We start from the raw sequence: 17,373 nt of genomic DNA, 5'->3' as shown, positions 1-17,373 counted from the left end.
AAAGAAAACTGGTGGTGGTGATGGACAGATAGGAGGTGGGAATTATACATACATTTGCTTTAGCGAAAGAGATGACAGATGATTCACTTCTGATTACAATTCATACAGGACTTGAAGCATATTTCTTGAGAAAATAATACACTGCTGTTGCAAATATGAAGTATTTCTTTATAAGAGGTTAGCAAAACAACTCACAACAAGTGAAATCAATTACTGTGAAACTAAATTGAGATTATGTCATAGCTAAAATTAAGAAGATCAGCATTGGAAGAGCAAGATGACGTCAGTGCAACACTGGTAATGCAACATGAACTGAATGTCCTTCCCCCAGATCACGGGAAGTCACACTAATGGTGCTTGGGCAGCATCACAGGAGCTCTGCGAGGCACGGAGGCCCGTGAAATATGCATTGGCGTTCTCAGTAAGCTGTTTTGACCTCTAAAACCCACCCTGCGGTACTTCTAAAACATTCATTTAATAGATTTTGACACTATCCATACGAGCTGCAGAAATGACCTATAATTTTCGGTCAGTTTTTCTGACCATCACTACCCAGGGAACTTTGGTCTATATTTTGATTACTCTTCTTAATGAGGAAAGATCAAGTCAAGAAATTACCTCGGGAATGGGGAAAGTTTGATCACTATACACCCCAGATTTAATATCAACAAACTTTTGGTTTATGCAAAACCAAGAAAACAGGAGAGCAAAACAAACAAATGAAAACAACCCTCCAGGCAACCAACTCCTGCCCAGGCTGCCAAGGGTGGCTGTCCCCCAGGACACCCCTCCTTTTTGCTTCTGGGGTTCCAGGAGGCACAGAGGCACAAGTCACCTCCTCCAGACGCAGGGGTGTCACAGCTGCCCTGGACCCTGGGTTCATAGAGCCTTGGCCAGCTCAGACAGAGGGGGAGCTTGCAACTGTGGGAAAGGGGAAGAGGTGAAGACCCTTTTTATTTTTCTATCCCCTGGCCAAGTACAGTGACTTGGTACAAAATAGTTGCCTAATAAATACACAACAAACAAATTCTGGCCTCAGCTTACTTTACCAGCACCATATCCATAAACCTGCACTCAACAGCTCCTACGCTCTTTTCAACCACACCTACAGCAGTGTAGGAAGTAACTCTCCTGTCCAAATTTAATTCCTGATCAATGCTCAACGTCCCAACCTTCCTCTACACTCAGGACACCTGCATTGCCTCTGTGTCTGTGTTAGTATCTCCGTTTATTTTGATTCTAAAAACCCCCTTCACAGAAGTATAGAGTTTTATGAAATCCCTTAGAAAATTTTAAATTATTTCATTGTTTTACATAATACGATTAAGAGGGGAATTTTAAGTAAAAACATTTTATTTGAAATAAATATATGTTTGTTTTCCTGGTAGCTCAGTAGTAAGGAATCCGCCTGCCAAAGCAGAAGATGTGAGTTTGATCCTGAGGTCAGGAATATCCCCTGGAGAAGTAAAAGGCAATCTGCTCCAGTGTTCTTACCTGGGAAATCCCATGTACTGAGGAGCTTGGTGAGCTAAGTCTATGGGGTCGCAAAAGAGTTGGACACAACTTAGTGACTAAACAACAATAACAACCACCTCTGATTAAGACATCTAATTTTCTTAGGCTATTACATGTTTTATCTTACAAAAAATACACAAAACCTAATTTCTAGAAGAGAAGTTTTGAAATTTCTGCATATTACTTTACCAGCTTCCACCTTAAAGGTAGATAGTTTTCCTATAGTGTTCTGTATTAAATCTACTTCTGTGTCTTTAGAAAATAATAAAGAGGAAAAAAAAAAAAAGAAAATAGTAAAGAGGGAACGTGCTCTCCTGTGTGTTATAAGAACAACCTAAATTGAGAAAGCATAAATAAACAGAAGTATTAGATTTTGAGCATGCTCCTTGAGTACCACAGTAACCATGAATTCTATTTATTCCAGAGCAATTCCCATTCTGTTTTTGAACCAAACACATTCACTATGTGGCATATCAGTTGATGATAAAGTATTACCTTTGCTTCATTATCTCATGCAGTCTCCCATGCTGGACACACTGTTCCTCTAATTCATCATTTCTTCTCTGTAACTTTTCCAGTTTGTCATATGTATACATTTTTTCTTGACTGAGCTGAGCTATTTCAGATCTAAAGAGATGTAAACAGAAATAACAGATGTTAAAGGTTTTTATTACCAGAGTATGTTTTTATTGTATAACCTCATCATTTCCTTGAACTCTACACTTAAACATGTGTTAATAAAATTTTTTATGTAAAATATTGCAGAAATTAGGAAATGTCTAGTAGAAGGATATACACATTGCAGGAACTCAAGTGGTAGCACATAAAGGAATAACAACTTGCTCTAATAGATTTTTCAAGAAACAAGGCAAAAATGATAATCAAATCCCATTTTTAAATAGGCTACTATTAAGTTACCAAATATTTACTGAGTATCTATCACAGACAAGCTATCATGCTGTTACAGGAACAACCCCAGGCCTAATTTCTATGAAAAAGAGTTGTTTCTTTTAATTGACATAACTAATTTAAAGGCACAAGATTAAAATAATATCATTTTTAAAAATGGTGGTTCACTGCTCCCTGACTCTATGTCTAGATTGTCAATATAATTACTATTTCGGTTGTAGTTAAATCAGTATCAGTTTTATGTTATAACAACCACATAAATATTGGTCCTTGTTACCTAAGGAGTATACTATGACTCTACATGTGTACATTTATATGGGGCTTCCCAAGTGGCACGAGTGGTGAAGAATCTGCCTGCCAATGCGGGAGACTCGAAAGACATGAGTTCAATCTCTGGGTTGGGAAGACCTCCTGGAGAAGGAAATGGCAACCCACTCCAGTATTCTTACCTGGAAAATTCCATGGACAAAGGTGCCCAATGGGCTACAGTCTATGGGGTCGCAAAGAGTTGAACATGATTGAGCATACATGTATACACATACATATTTTCCCTAAATGGGTGGGCTTTAGTGTGGAGTGATTGAGAGGTGAGCCATCTTTTCCGATGGGAGATTCCCAATAGTATCAGTATCTGTAATTCTTTCCCCTGCAGCCATTCTGTTTCTCAAAGGAAGGATTCTCCAGTTTTCTGCTTGTTGTGTACAATACTAATCATCAGTGGCCTAGGAGCTGACTGGAAATAGAGGCGTGGTGTTCTCACCTTTCAGAATGTAGTGCACGCATGCTTGTATGTGCTCAGTCACTCAGTCCCGTCAGATGCTTTGAGACCCCATCGGCTGTGGGCCCCCAGGCTCCTCTGTCCATGGGAATCTCCAGGTAAGAATACTGGAGCGGGTTGCCATTTCCTACTCCAAGGGATCATCCCCACTCAGATATCAAACCCAAGTCTCCTTCAGAATGTAGACTTTCTATTAATTCCTCTATTCTAACTTCAGTACAGCTATTTAAACCAGTGCTTGCTGGTTTAATTTCTTCAGAGAGGAAGCCCATAGTCTTCTGGGTGGAGGAGTGATGGTCCCCTGGCTGCATGGGGTCGGGGGTAGAACTGTCAACTTTGGTTTCAGTCCTGTGTTCCACTCCTGCCTTCTAAGTTTTTCTGGGATCCTGAGAGCAGATCAGCTTGTCTCACATACAAGTAACCCTGTCTGCAGACATTTAAGATTCCTCTTCCTCCATTTGCTAAGTCAGGTACCATTCCCACAATTTTCTTTCAGTCTTCACTAATTTCATTTGGGATTACAGATATCTATTTTGATGATGTTTGATGTCTGTCAGGAAATATGCTACCTCTTCTGTGTCTTGGATGGCTATTTCAAGTATCAAAATTTGAAGATAAGAAAGATATCTATCCAAGAAAAATTATATCCTTGTCCTTGCTTTAATTAATCATTACTTCTCACTCCACCATTTCCTCATACTACACTGCCTCATAGATTAGAAGCGAAAGCTTAAAACTCATGAATACTAAAATATGAGTAGCTAACAACTGGTTTGTTTCTTGAAGTTTAAATATTGAGTTGGCCAAAAGGCTAGTTTGGAAAAACCCAAATAAACTTTTTGGCCAACCCATAAGACACTTGATGTAAAATTACTTCCCTCCAAAGAAAGAATTCCTCCATTAGGAGCAATAGCCTTTTCAATTTTTTTTTTTTCCTGGAAAAGACTGGGATTTGCTAAAGGAGTTTCCCTCAAGGACCAAACTGTTTCACATGGCAAAAAGCAATCTCTCACTTTAGTTCAACTCATTCCTCATTTTGTTTTTACTTTGGTTCAAATTTCATCACAAAGGAAGCTTGTTCTGATTAATACGTGCAGTTCTTAACATGTCAGCATATTTTTTGAAACCTCTAGCTTTTATGCATACATTAGCTTATAATTTATTCCCATGAACTGTGCTCAGGGCTTCATCCTTCTTGCTAGATTACGCATGAGGGCAAGGATTATCTCATTTTCAAGCTCAAATGAGGAACTCAATCTACATTTACTTTTTCTAATAAGAATTTACTTATATTTGAAACATCTAAATAAGTAAATAATCACTTCTCTCTCCTTTCAAAATCACATACAATGTAAAAGAATTTAGGAGCAGTTATATAAACCTGTTAATTTAGTATTCTTCCAAGGTTAGCGTTTTCTATCACAATATGCACTATGCACTAAAATTCCTAAAGGACCCAAAATACCCTTAAACCAGATTAGAAGAAAATGCAGAAGAATGTTATCTATTCTCAGGTACTTTCCCAGAAAAAAAACAGTCACTATAAGAAAAATCAGGGAGGAAGCATAGATTTTACAGTATAAAAATATAAAGCTTTTATTAACAACAAAAAACATGTTTTCATGAGAATGTTCCTTGTAACACTGTTTCTAGAAGCAACCTTGTTCTGCAACCTAATCTAATAAAACTTAACCCAGAAATGTATCAACAGATGATTAGTTACATTACATGAAAAAAGAACTATCAAGATGCTATTCTGATAATATAGTTATCTACTGGTATTAAATATTGACCTAAAACATGACATATTGGTAAAAAAGAAAAATATTAAAAATCAGTATAAAGTAATTCTATCTTATAAAATAAAAAATATCATCTCTTGGTGTCCAGATTAGAAATTTCTTTTTTTCCTTTTCTTTATTTTCTGAATTTTTACAATGAACATGTATTTAAGACAAAAAATAAAGTCACTTTGATTCTGAAAATGTTCATAAGAAACAAAAAGAACTAGGGACAAGTTTTTCAAAGTTAAGAAAAAGGGGGGATGTAAAAAATGAGATGAATGAATATTAGAAGCATTAAATAATAAATCACAATTCCCCACTCTTCATCAAAATTCCAATTAAAAAAGTACAAGGGGTATGAAAAATATTCACAGAAGAATAAACATAAATGATCTATAAACATTTAGAAAATATTCAATTTCCCTATTACTCAAAGAAATGCCTAATAAAAGCAGATAAATTTGTCTTTAATAAAAGTCAAACATTTATTGTATGCCTATACTATACCAGGTTGTAGAATTCATCCTTCACATTATGATCTCAATTAATCCTACAAGGTAACTGTTTATTCCCTTTTCTCTGTGGGGTAAATATGAGATTTAATGATTTGCCTAAGGTCACCCAAATGGTTATTAGCCAAGCCCAGACACAAACACTGTTCTGGCCAACTCTAAAGGGGTTGCCCCACCCACTGTGCCACACTGCCTCTCACTTCTTTTTATAAAAATCTCTCACTTCTTTTTGTCACATACTGGTATGCACAGAGATATACTGAGCAGAATTTAGTGCAGTACTTAAGCAAAGTCACACACGTTAACAGCCTTAAAAGGGTGCATAGTCTTTGGACCAGCAATACTCCTTTCAGACATCTCAACTAAAAAGATCATGAAAAAAATCAGATTTAGGTATAAAATTATTATTATTCATTACATTTAAAAATAGTTTAAAATTCTGATGAATTACTATGCACACAAATGATTCAGTTAAAATTATGTTTCCACAGTATTTACTGATGTAGAAAAGTGTACATTAGATAATATTAAATAAAAAAGCAAGATGCAGCTATACGCACACACACACACACATGCACACTAATATGCCACAGTATAAATGTATGATAACTTACACATATACCTACACATGGAAAAGGACAGAAAAGAAATACATCCAAAGTTAACAATGGTTAGCTGGATGGTAATGTCACAGAAAAATAAATGCCTGATATTGAATTTATCTTATGTATATAATTTCAAAAATATAGATGTTAATTGTAAAGTACATATTACTATCAGGTATTTTATTTCTACAGTATTTTTCTGCTTTGCATATTTTATGTGTATGTTTTTTTGTTTGTTTATAGTAGTAATTTGCCTATCAACTTCCAATGCTCAATAAAAATTTGGTACATGTATATGTTCATTATCTTTTATTTGTCTTTAGTCCATGATATATTGAAAGAACTAGCCATTTGCAAAGTTTAAAGAGTAAACTTATGAGCTTCTATGTTAGCTTGAGATTACATTTGTGGCATGACTATCCTAGCATCATATAAAAAGAAAATTGACTCTAATCCATTTTCATAGAAAATTTAGGTAATTTCTGGCTTTACGGAAGCATGAACTTCTCTCTGCATTTTTATATAGCAGTTATATTGTGTAATTACATTTGCATGAAGTATAATATTTTACTACTATAATTAGTATTACAGTGATTGCTTTTTAAGGAAAAACATGACCCCTTAATTTTTTATTCTTTTAGAGATTCATTCAACTTTTGGTAGTAATTAACAGAGGCCAATATCAGTTTCTTCCTGTATAATATAATTTTTGGAGCATCCCAAACTAACATCATCTAAACATGCAAAAAAAAAAAAAAATAGTTCAACCGGGTGTGTGTTCTTTACTTCAATTAAACTCACACAGTTGGATACCTACTGTTGCCAAAACAGTAATATAATTTATACATTATAGTCTACACAGTAAAACTACACTAAAAGTCATTTAACAATATTTATAACACCATAAAATACAGTGTTAAAATATATGAACTGCAATATGTACCAAAATTGTAAAATTTGTTTCTCATCATCAGTGATTAAAACCAGGATCATTGCTCTAGCCTCAAAACCCACAACCCTGGTGACAGATTAGAATTCAAATCTTAATGATCAATTTACAATTAACAAGATAGAAGTGAAACAAATTAAACCAACCATTAGATATAACGAGACCCAATGGACTCCCATTGTTCCTCTTAATTACAAAACGCAAATCACAAATACACAATGGGTACTGTTAGACATCAATCCACAAGCCTAGCAACCCAGAAAGTGACAATGATAGAAAAGAAAGAGAAGCAAAACCACATAGACCCCAGTTCTATGCTCTATGTCCTATTCTTTTCAATGGGGCAAAAGTGTTGAGAGGTGAAAACCTAGCACATGCTGGACCCCCAGTCTGCAGCTGGCAGAGGGTCCCTTCTAGCCGGTGCCCAACCTTTCTGAGCTCTTCCCAAGGCATGTTTTAGATTTCACTGCAAACTGCGCTGCAAACATTTTAGTGCTGATTCATCTAAGCGCTTTGGGAGAGGGAACACTTCCTTTACTTTAATAGAAAAAAAAAAAATCACAGTTGCACCAAAGATATTTAAATATCTCCATGTACCAACTTCGAAAACAAGCCTATCTATCACTGTAATAAGCTCTCAGAGTCCTGGGGAATAAAGACAAAGGGAGCTAAAGTTTATGTGAGTTTCATCTAAAATCAGCCAGAATGTCTGCCTGGTGCCAATTAAAAGCAAAAAGGAATTACTGCTCTTGTCTGATGGTCAAAAACAAGCTACATAAAATGCATGAAATTGGCAGTTCACTTTTAGCTTTAAAATGAGATGTGCCATTCACAAAACCTGGGGTTACAGACACCACTCGAGCAGTGTGGAAGGCATACTGTGTAGGAAGTACTGGCTCGTCACTGTGGAGGGCTTGCAGACAGCAGAAGCAATAAGCACAGCCATAATGCACTTACGTCTACTTGGGAAAAAACACATATAACATACACACAGGCGGAGGAAACATTTCTAAACACTTTCACAAAGCAGCTTAGCATGGGGACGGGGTAAAGAGTAAGAGTGTCTGGGAGTGGTTTCCCTGCATTGTCAGCTAACCCAGTGATTCTTCAGGGGCTCTAGTCAAAGGACTAGATCTATGATTTAAAAAAAAAAAAAAAAAGCTTAAATAAATGGCATGAATCCATATATTTAGTATGGGATTTTGAATAACATAAAATTCTCAGACCAAAAAAAAATGTTTAAATTGTTCATCAACATGAAATAAATACACTTACTTTCAGGAAAAAATTTTACTGTGGTACTCTGAAGAAACCTGGATTAAAATTACCCTGTGGTTTAAATAATGATTTTGCAGATGGCACTTTCAAAATGACAACAGCTTAGAAAAGTCAAAAGACTTCAAGATTTCCTCATCTCAAAGCACAGGGAGGGGGCTATTTACCCCAAAAGTTTAGTAGAAGGTAAATAGAGACTCACTCCTGGAGAGCTTCTACAGGGCTTCATAAATTCATAGTTTTATTTTAAAAGAAATACTTGGAGCCCTACAAGTTTTATAGATGTTTTCAAAACAAAGATAGTATCTAAACATGGAGTGTCTTTCATGTAGGAAGCCAGAGTGAGATGAGAAATTAAGAGTAAACAAATAAGAAACCCCCAAACACAACTGATCCTATCTACTAATTTCTTGTGAGACACACAAAACATATATTTTGTCAATTTTAGGGGCCCTAAAACATTGTAACAATAATAAGTTACAACTTATTTAGTTCTTATTATTTGCTAGGTTTTAGTTTGGAATCAACTTATAAAGTTACAGTAGATGCGTATTTTAACTCTTCAGACTTACAAGACAAAGTCCAGAGCAGGACCCAAAACACAACCAAATCTACAATTTCCTGATCCTGCATTGCCTTCAAAAAGGTTTTCCATTGAGGTATAGACTTAATGTCTGTCAGCAAATTATGGCACTCAGACCCTGGCAAAGACAATGATTGCTAGGTGAAGGGATATCTTCATTGCTAGTCAAGAGCCTTAAAATGATGCCATCAGTGACAGTAATCGCACCTACTGTACACTTTTATGTGTCAAGCATGGTGTTAGGTGCTCTGTGTATACCTATATCTCCCTCTCTAAATTTCTAATTTCCACCAAAATCCTGTATCATAGTTTTTAAAAGGTTTTTACAAATGGAGAAGCTGAGGTTTGGAGAAATTAAGCCAGGGACCCAAGGTTATGAAGCTAAGTGGCAAAGCAGGATTCAAACCTTATTCTTTCTCAATTCCGAAGTGTTTGTTTTTACTGCACACTGCCTGTCATCAACAAAGAAATAGTGTGGAACCAGAGACAGATCATGATACAGAGGGTAGCACCATGCTTGTTTGTTTCATTCATTCATTCATTCATTTATTCATTCAGTATGTATGTATTGGCTACCAGGTCAGATGGTAAAGAATCCACCTGCAATGCAGGAGACCTGGGTTTGATCCCTGGGCTGGGAAGATTCCCCTGGAGGAGGACATGGCAACTCAACCCAGTACTCTTGCCTGGAGAATCCCCATGGACTAGTCCGACACGACTGAGCGACTAAGCAAGCACAGCACCAGCCCTGCATCAGACATAAAGGAATACATTCAGTTTACAAAGTAGTGGTCAGGAGCTAGAATCAGAGTGAGAGGAGATGAAGTGAAGAGAGGCTGAGGGTCAAGTTCACTAGAGCCGGGTAAACTGATAGACCTAGAACAGGGAGAAGGCGGCCTCAGACCACATGGCACAGGTTAACCCCGGCTCACAGTTAACCCTCACATATGCAAGTATGCTCCATGGAAATTTAAAGATTAATTTTTCCCTCCTAAACTTTCCCATCATAATTACTTTGGTCTGGATTTTCTTTTATGGTGGATGTAAGATATTATTCTTATGAAAGGTCATATGTAGGCTTTGGAACCAGAAATATCTAAGTTACAATTCTAGGGTACCTACTTATTAGCTATTTAAATGCTCTGAGTATTGGTTTCCTCATCCATAAAAGAAGCTAATTCATGTCTCAAGCTGTTGTGAGAATTAAATAATATAAAGCAAGCATATAGCTTCTCTTTCTCTTTTATATACTTCAATTTCCTGAATTATATCTGAATTAGACAGCAAGATAATTAATCAGTAATCAATCCCAAAGCAATCTTAAGATAACACAATCTTTTAAGGCCCAATTTTTTCTTAAATTATTAATGTGTTTGTTTGTATCTATGTTAAGTAAATCAAATATTTCTAGTTAGAATACTTCCTGTTGATATGAGGGTCTCCTCCAGGGCAAAATTATTTGGGTTTCCTTGTCAAATTTCCTGGAAATACTGGGATTTTGGCACTCTGAGCCTTTTCCTTTCCCAAATAAGATATCTAATTAGTATTCACTAAGAAGGTGCATGCTCAGAGCACATTCTGGGTGGTTATAGGAGTTTCTGCCTTCCTGTGAGCAGAATGAATTGGATTCATAAGTGCTCTGATTTTCCAAAAGATTCAGGGATGGGGATTCCACAAGCTAGGCCAGATTATTGATGCAGGAACCCAAGCTGGGGCTCAGAGTGATCAGATACACTCTGATCCTCCTAGAAATTTGTTCTGAATGACACACCTAAGCCAGTAGTTGGTTTGCTGAGCCCTACTGCTTGCTCTTTGATAATATAAGTGAGTTTCAAAACGAATATAAAAGAGAAGATATACTATTTTCCCATTAGGTTATATTGTAACTGATACTTAAGCTAGTTAAGTGAATGATTTCTTTTGAGTTCAAGTCAAAGCAATTCTGTTCAACATCATTCATTTGCAAGAGGAAACCAGTTTGAACAGGCCAAATAAATTTGTCCAAGATTACACAGTTACTGTCAGAGTTAAGATGAGAACTCAGGCTTCTTAGAATTTAGAATAGAAATAATTCATTTATTGTGATAATATGATTGAAAAATGTACAGAAAAAATTCACTAAGATCTCAATCAATGGATTTATAAAAGAGCATATACTTATAAAATGAACGATGGCTGTTCTATTAAAATAAAACAATTTTAGGAGAAAAGATGGTTTTGGTTTATTTCAAAGTGTCATCTACGTTAATTTTTATACATATGTATTTTATTTATTATTATTTGACTTAAAGATAGCTGTTATGTGTTCATGGAGAACTATAATACACTAAAACATGTTGGCTGAATTAAAATCAAATTTTAGAACTGCTTGACTCACCTGTATGTTTTATTAGAATAATTGCCATTTTGACCCTTGTGTTCTAACATTTTGTAGTTTTTAATTCTGAACATTAAAAAGGTCAAATAATAGTATGTATACCTAATTATGAAAAAACACTGAGGTGTCTATATGGACAATTAAGAAAATTTTCATAGAGAGAAAATGTTTTTTACAGGGAATATGTCAATACCTATCTAATTTTGACATTAGACTATAAAATAGTGGAAATGCTGTCTTTTAGGGAAAAAATTACAGCATTCACATAAACAGTGCTCTGAAAGTACTGCATAAATAATATTACCCACCTGCTTTTCTGGGAGATTTGTTCCAGTTTCTTGGCTAACATGCAGCACTCTTCCTTCAACTTTGTCATAAATGAATTCTGGGAGGTCAGCAATGAATACTGTTCATTTTCTAGAAATAACAAGAAACCCTCCTGTAAACATCAGATGTTTATGGTTGTAGCTCTGCAGTGCAATGCATAGTGGTAAAAGCAATAAGACTGACTACCACATGTTTCCTGTAAGACACTAGATCACTTTTAGGGTCCTAGGTCAAAGGAAAGCTCATCTGGCAAGACACTGAATCTTGTGAGACATTTATTTTCCTAATAATTACACACCAGAAACATTTCTGATCATACCAGTTTTGTGTAAATTTTAACATGCTAATAACTGTCAAATACCTCAAGTGGGGTCATAGATTTTTTGATCTTTGTAATTTTCAATATACTCTTCTTTTGAAAATTTTACTCTAAACAGAATGTCAAACTTATCACAATCAGGTAATTCAAAACTAAAATAATTGAGGAACTCTTTCTATACTGTAATTCATGCTTTATGTTTCATATTTTCTCATATATTTCACTACCCCCACCTTGCATATACTTCTCTGTTTATAAAAGAAAAACACATAATTTTCCTTATATTTCCATCAACAGTGTGAGCTTCAGTGCAGATCTTACCAAAGAAACTGAAGAGAGTATGTATTTTTGAGCAAAATACAAGGAAGTATTCTTATGGTGGCTCAGTTAATACTCTTATCTAGTATTCAGAGATACTGCCAAAGACTCCTTGACCACCAGGATCCTCCCAGTAGTGGGGGCAAACAATAATTTATCCTATAACTTCCTCCTTTTGTTTTTAGTGGAAAAACAACCAGTAAGCCTGGTAAATTTTCATTTCTTCTGGCCAAATGCTGTGAGAAGAAAATCTCTACTGAAATTGATGGGTGAATTATGCAGATCAATATGACATTTGCCTCTTTATTGGCAAATACATAATTTAATGAATTTTATGTTAGCAATTTTTCACTTATAAGCAGCACTTTTTTTTTTAACCATGTTATCAAATATAGTATACATTAAATCACATGAAAATTAGGTGAAAGGTTTAACAGGCCCTTTCTTTCTCTTCAGTTTTCGATAGTGACTGGCAAAAAAGCATATAGCATACAAAGCAAAATAAATCAAGACACTAAAAATTAAGCAACATTTCTCTGGAAGAGACAGGATCAATTAAACTTTCCTTTTAATAGTACAATCAGCTTGGAGTATGTGGTGTGGAATTATAATGACTGACACTGTCTTGTTTTGACTAACACTTTCTGTGAACACACAACTCAAAAGTGAAAGGAACTACAGAATGCTCCGACTGAACAAATCAAACTGCCTATTTTCAAAGTGCATTTTACTTTCAAATTAAAGGTAAAGAGTTACTGGCCAACTCAGCCTGCAGAAAAGCGCCAATGTGATGAAAGATGGCAATTTTTAGCCAAGCTGCCAGCTGTGGTCAATGCCTTGTATTAGTGAATTTTAACAGCAGTTGTGAGAACTTGAAGAATGCAAAGGATTAAACATCACTTTAGACTGGGTTGGGGGAGGTGGGATAATCATACAAATGCTAAAAATGTTCGAAGCTGCAAAGATTAAATAAAGGAACATATCAATTTGGAGCCACTGAATTACATCCAGCTGCGACAGTGAATTAAGAACCGATTAATGGCTAAAGCTTTTCTCCAGTTTGGATGCTGAAGCAAACTCATTAGGCTTTTAGAGTAGCTATAATGTGTGTACTGTGGGAACTGTTCAGTGCTATTCAGGAGACTCTAACTGTAAGCTCAGAGCATTTCCCGCAGAGCTTCTGATGCTATTTTCTTTATATAACATGTGTGCCTGAAAACCCAGCCAAAAACAAGCCCTTTGTTTTTCTACTTTGTTGTGGTCTCTCTCAGCTTTACGTTTCTTGAACACAGGTAAATAAACTCATAATCCAGATGGTGCAACAGATGTGAGAGCAGCACTCTGAAATCAACAGACAGTGGGCAATACTTTCCATTTTCTCTTTTAAACGCTAACTAATATGTAATTCGGAATCTCCGGTGTAGTTAGCATCTGCTCCCTTCGGCCAGCCAAAGGTTACAGGTGTTCCTGATGTCATTTCACAGTAAGGCGTGGGCCTGGCTTGTGAGCAAGTGCCCAGGCTCTAATCTTTCCCTACCACCTACCAGTTTTGTCATGCTGGGCTTCCATTTGCTGTATCTTCTGTGTCAGCTCCTGCTCTCTTTGCTGGGCCTGAAGGGCTTGGGCCTTTGCTTCGTTGCTAAAGCTCTGCTGAATGCTATCTTTTTCCAGTCTACAAGGCAGAGAGGAGACAGACAGAAATTTAATCTACAGATGCACTAACCCCCATCATTTCCCCTACAGACCTCAGAGAGCTGATATGGAGTAAAACTGTTCAGCATAAGCAGACAACAATCTTTCCACAAACTCCCAATTTTCAGGGGAAAATTCAAAGGACCTTTCGAGCAATGTTTATTACCTGCCATAAATCCAAATGGACTAAGGTAAGCAACTTTAAAAATCAAAATATCATGACAACTGAATTAATGGTGTTTTGTAACTTTAAAACACAAATATCATTTTCTATAACATTCTCATTGTTGCTAGCTGCCAATTAATCTTTTTTATCCTGAATGGTCAATATTTCCTAAAGATCCTGAAGTTATAGGATCAATACCGTGTGACCCAATACACCCCAAAACTTAAATTCTTGAAACTAAGCTTTGGGGATCACCTCTGCTTTTCTTCCCAAACTTAATATGGAATCACAAATATAATGCAGGAGATTCTATCTAGAGGCAGAAACGTATGCTTTCATTAAATATTTTCACACATTAGGCCATGTAATGCAAATATAAATATGAAAATGAAAAAATGTTTCCCAGAACTTCATAATAAAATCCCTTTTGGGTCACACTGAAAGAATTGCAGGATGAGAAGCTTCTGAAGTCAAAGACGAGAGCTCATCCCACTGTGATTGGATATTGACCAGTGGATAGGTCTATATCCAATCACAGTGACTCCTAAAGAGATAAACTTCCTAAACAGTTAGAACCTGAAGAATGCAAGGACTTCATCTCTGACACCACTGGGGATACTGACACTGTGTGCAAGCACACACACACACACACACAACACACACATGCTCGTGCAAAGACACACATTAGGTGGGTTCTTTGTACTCTAAATATGGGTAGGTGATATGAAAGTTTCCTTCCATTAACTGGCTGAGTTATTTCTAACTCCTAATCTCCTTGTGGGCATTTCTCATCCATGCTGCTTTAGTTTACTAATTGAGAGATTTACTGTCTTGTCTTTGCCAAACTAAAAATAAACAATCCCATAAACCTATCACTACTAGTCTATGTACCGCTGTGGAACTTCAGATCACTGGCTTCTAATTATAAAGCAACATAAGGAAAGTCTGTATTGAAATCGGTCAATGCATGTGGTAATGTTGTAGTAAAAAATTCCAGAATGAAAATACACCCACACCTCACTCAAATGGATCATCAGGGGGCCACGCTAAATGTGAAATAAGGTCCCTTCTGGTACTTTTAATAACAACACCCCTTGGACTGGCTCCAAGGTCTTGCCTCATACTCAGTTCCAAACTGGCATATTGCAGCAAATGGAGTCAGGCTAGGCCACTTTTTGCCTCTCCAGTCATACCACATACTTTTTGGCCATGGAAAACTGCATGTCTCCATGTTTTGCTGGGTGAGGGGGGTCCTCACCCCCTCTCTGCCCTCCACCAACTCCTGTCATCCTTGCCCAATATATGCTTTTCCTTTAGGACCTGCTCAATATTCCCCTCCTCTTCTCCCTCTTCTCCTAAATTAGCTATTCTTTCCCCAAGGTGACATCAGTAATGAAAGAAAGTGAAAGTGTTAGTCATTCAGTGTCACATCCAACTCTCTGCGACCCCATGGACTGTAGCCTGCCAGGCTCCTCTGTCCCGGGGATTTCCCAGGCATTTCCTCCTCTAGGGGAGCTTCCTGACCCAGGGATAGAACCCATGTCTCCTGCCTTGGCAGGTGAATTCTTGACTTTGAGCCACCTGGGAAGCCCTGTGTACATTGCATCCTACTAAGATAACATTTGTTACAGTCCGGTTGTTGGTTTACTTGTCTGAATCTTTTTGTCCTATTTGTCTATACATACTCTGAGCCCAGTTCAGTATGTGGCACATAGGAAGTGGGCAGTGAACAATTAATGAATGGATGTTCTTACATACTTGCCATAGGGAAAAGAAGGCTGCAATCTTTAAGAGAAGCTGCAGAATCTGCTCAGGTCTTACATGAGGAGGCAAAAACTTTCCAAACATGTTAAAAGAGAGAGAGAGAAGAGTACAGAAGAGGATAGTTCTAATGGTGTTGCCAGCTAAGGAGTCAACTTAAAAAGGGCACCTTGCATTCTTTCATTGAGCAACCATCTCCAAGACAGAGACTTAGGATTCTGAGACTCCCAATGCTGGGTGACCAAAAAATGCAGTGTTCAAAACCAATACCCACTGGAGAGTAAAATGGGCAGTAAAAAAAAAAAAAGAAAGAAAATTATTATTATTAATTAGTCATTAATAATAAATTATACTAAGGCAGTCATAACTGGGACTACCATTTGTAGACTGGGGCTTATGGTTCACTTACACAAAGGAGTTGTCAATCTCACCAGTAATTTTCAGAATGAGGAATTACCTGATTATTGATCTCCTAGAGAAAAGAATCACTGTCTTATTGTAGTTCTCCTCATAAAACAATTTAAAAGGATGCTCTACCAACAATGTTGTTACACATCAACTTTTGTTTCTTGACTTCTCCAACTTTTACTCTTTTTAAGAAACTACACATTTTACTTTCAATTACATAAAAAATGGCATATTCTTGCTTTCTTACCTTCTTTATATACTCCTTTCCTTCTATGTTGCCCCTTTTCCCCCACAAGTTCTTTCTTTTTTTTTTAAATACAACTTTAAAATGTTAGAAATGAGAAGGAATCTCAAATTTGTTTAATCAAACCCTTTCACATTATAGTCGGGGAAAAGAAGAGGGCCATAAAGCGTTAGAAATCTGCTCAAAGGTTACTGTAAATGCTATAAAGGCAGAGGTGGGATTTGATATATTTTGATTTAGGTAATGCAATAGTGGGTTGAAAGAATTATTAAAAGTTATCTGGGTATTCAAGGACATGATCAGAGAAGAATCCAAAACAATTTATTTAATATTTAACATAACTCTATTATGTGAAAGACATTCTGCTAGACACAGGTCAAATGAAGATAGGTAAATATGGCATAGTCCTTACCCTAATAGGAAATTCAAAATGGACAAAATAAAAGGTGACATACACTATAAAAAAGGTACTAGGGAATAAAACTTTCAAAGAATAGAAAGAGGTCAATGCCGCCTGGGTGTGAGAGCCTCATGAAAGATAGCTAGGCTGGTCTTCCCCTGCTGGTTTTCATTCAGTCCTCACTCAAAATACTGATAATCTCATGTAACCAAACTTATAGTTAGACATACTTTACAAACTGGAATAAAAGCAATGGGAGTAGAGAAGAATTTCTTGGTTGTTATTAAAATAATGCTGAAATATTTATTCATAATAACTAAAACCTAGAAATAACCTAAACGTCCATGAACTGCTTAATAGATAAACTGTGATACAGCCTTACAATGGACTACTAGGAGTGGTAGTAATAAAATAGTGATAAAAGGGAGCTGTTACATGTAACACCTGGGTG

General features: G+C 36.4%; 1 protein-coding gene across 11 annotated transcripts in view; it reads right to left on the bottom strand.

The window, feature by feature from the left end:
* The window catches only part of SDCCAG8 (SHH signaling and ciliogenesis regulator SDCCAG8), a 247,112-nt gene that overhangs the window by 64,573 nt on the left and 165,166 nt on the right, over positions 1-17,373 (bottom strand). For 10 of the 11 annotated variants that reach the window (XR_006272696.1, XM_043486065.1, XM_043486066.1 and 7 more), the window contains 3 exons: positions 13,796-13,923; positions 11,596-11,704; positions 2,011-2,142 (listed from right to left, as the gene is read on the bottom strand). Coding sequence is in view for 10 of the 11 variants with exons in the window: in XM_043486065.1 (XP_043342000.1) it covers positions 2,011-2,142; positions 11,596-11,704; positions 13,796-13,923 (369 nt within the window). In the remaining variant the exon portion in view is untranslated. Of the gene's footprint in view, positions 1-382; positions 922-2,010; positions 2,143-11,595; positions 11,705-13,795; positions 13,924-17,373 lie in introns of those variants that run through there. The other variant, XM_043486070.1, reaches the window with a different exon arrangement.

Source organism: Cervus canadensis, chromosome 13 (assembly GCF_019320065.1).
Source record: "Cervus canadensis isolate Bull #8, Minnesota chromosome 13, ASM1932006v1, whole genome shotgun sequence".
Lineage (NCBI taxonomy): Eukaryota > Metazoa > Chordata > Mammalia > Artiodactyla > Cervidae > Cervus > Cervus canadensis.
Note: the sequence above shows the minus strand (reverse complement) of the source record. Positions and strands in the feature narration are given on the sequence as shown.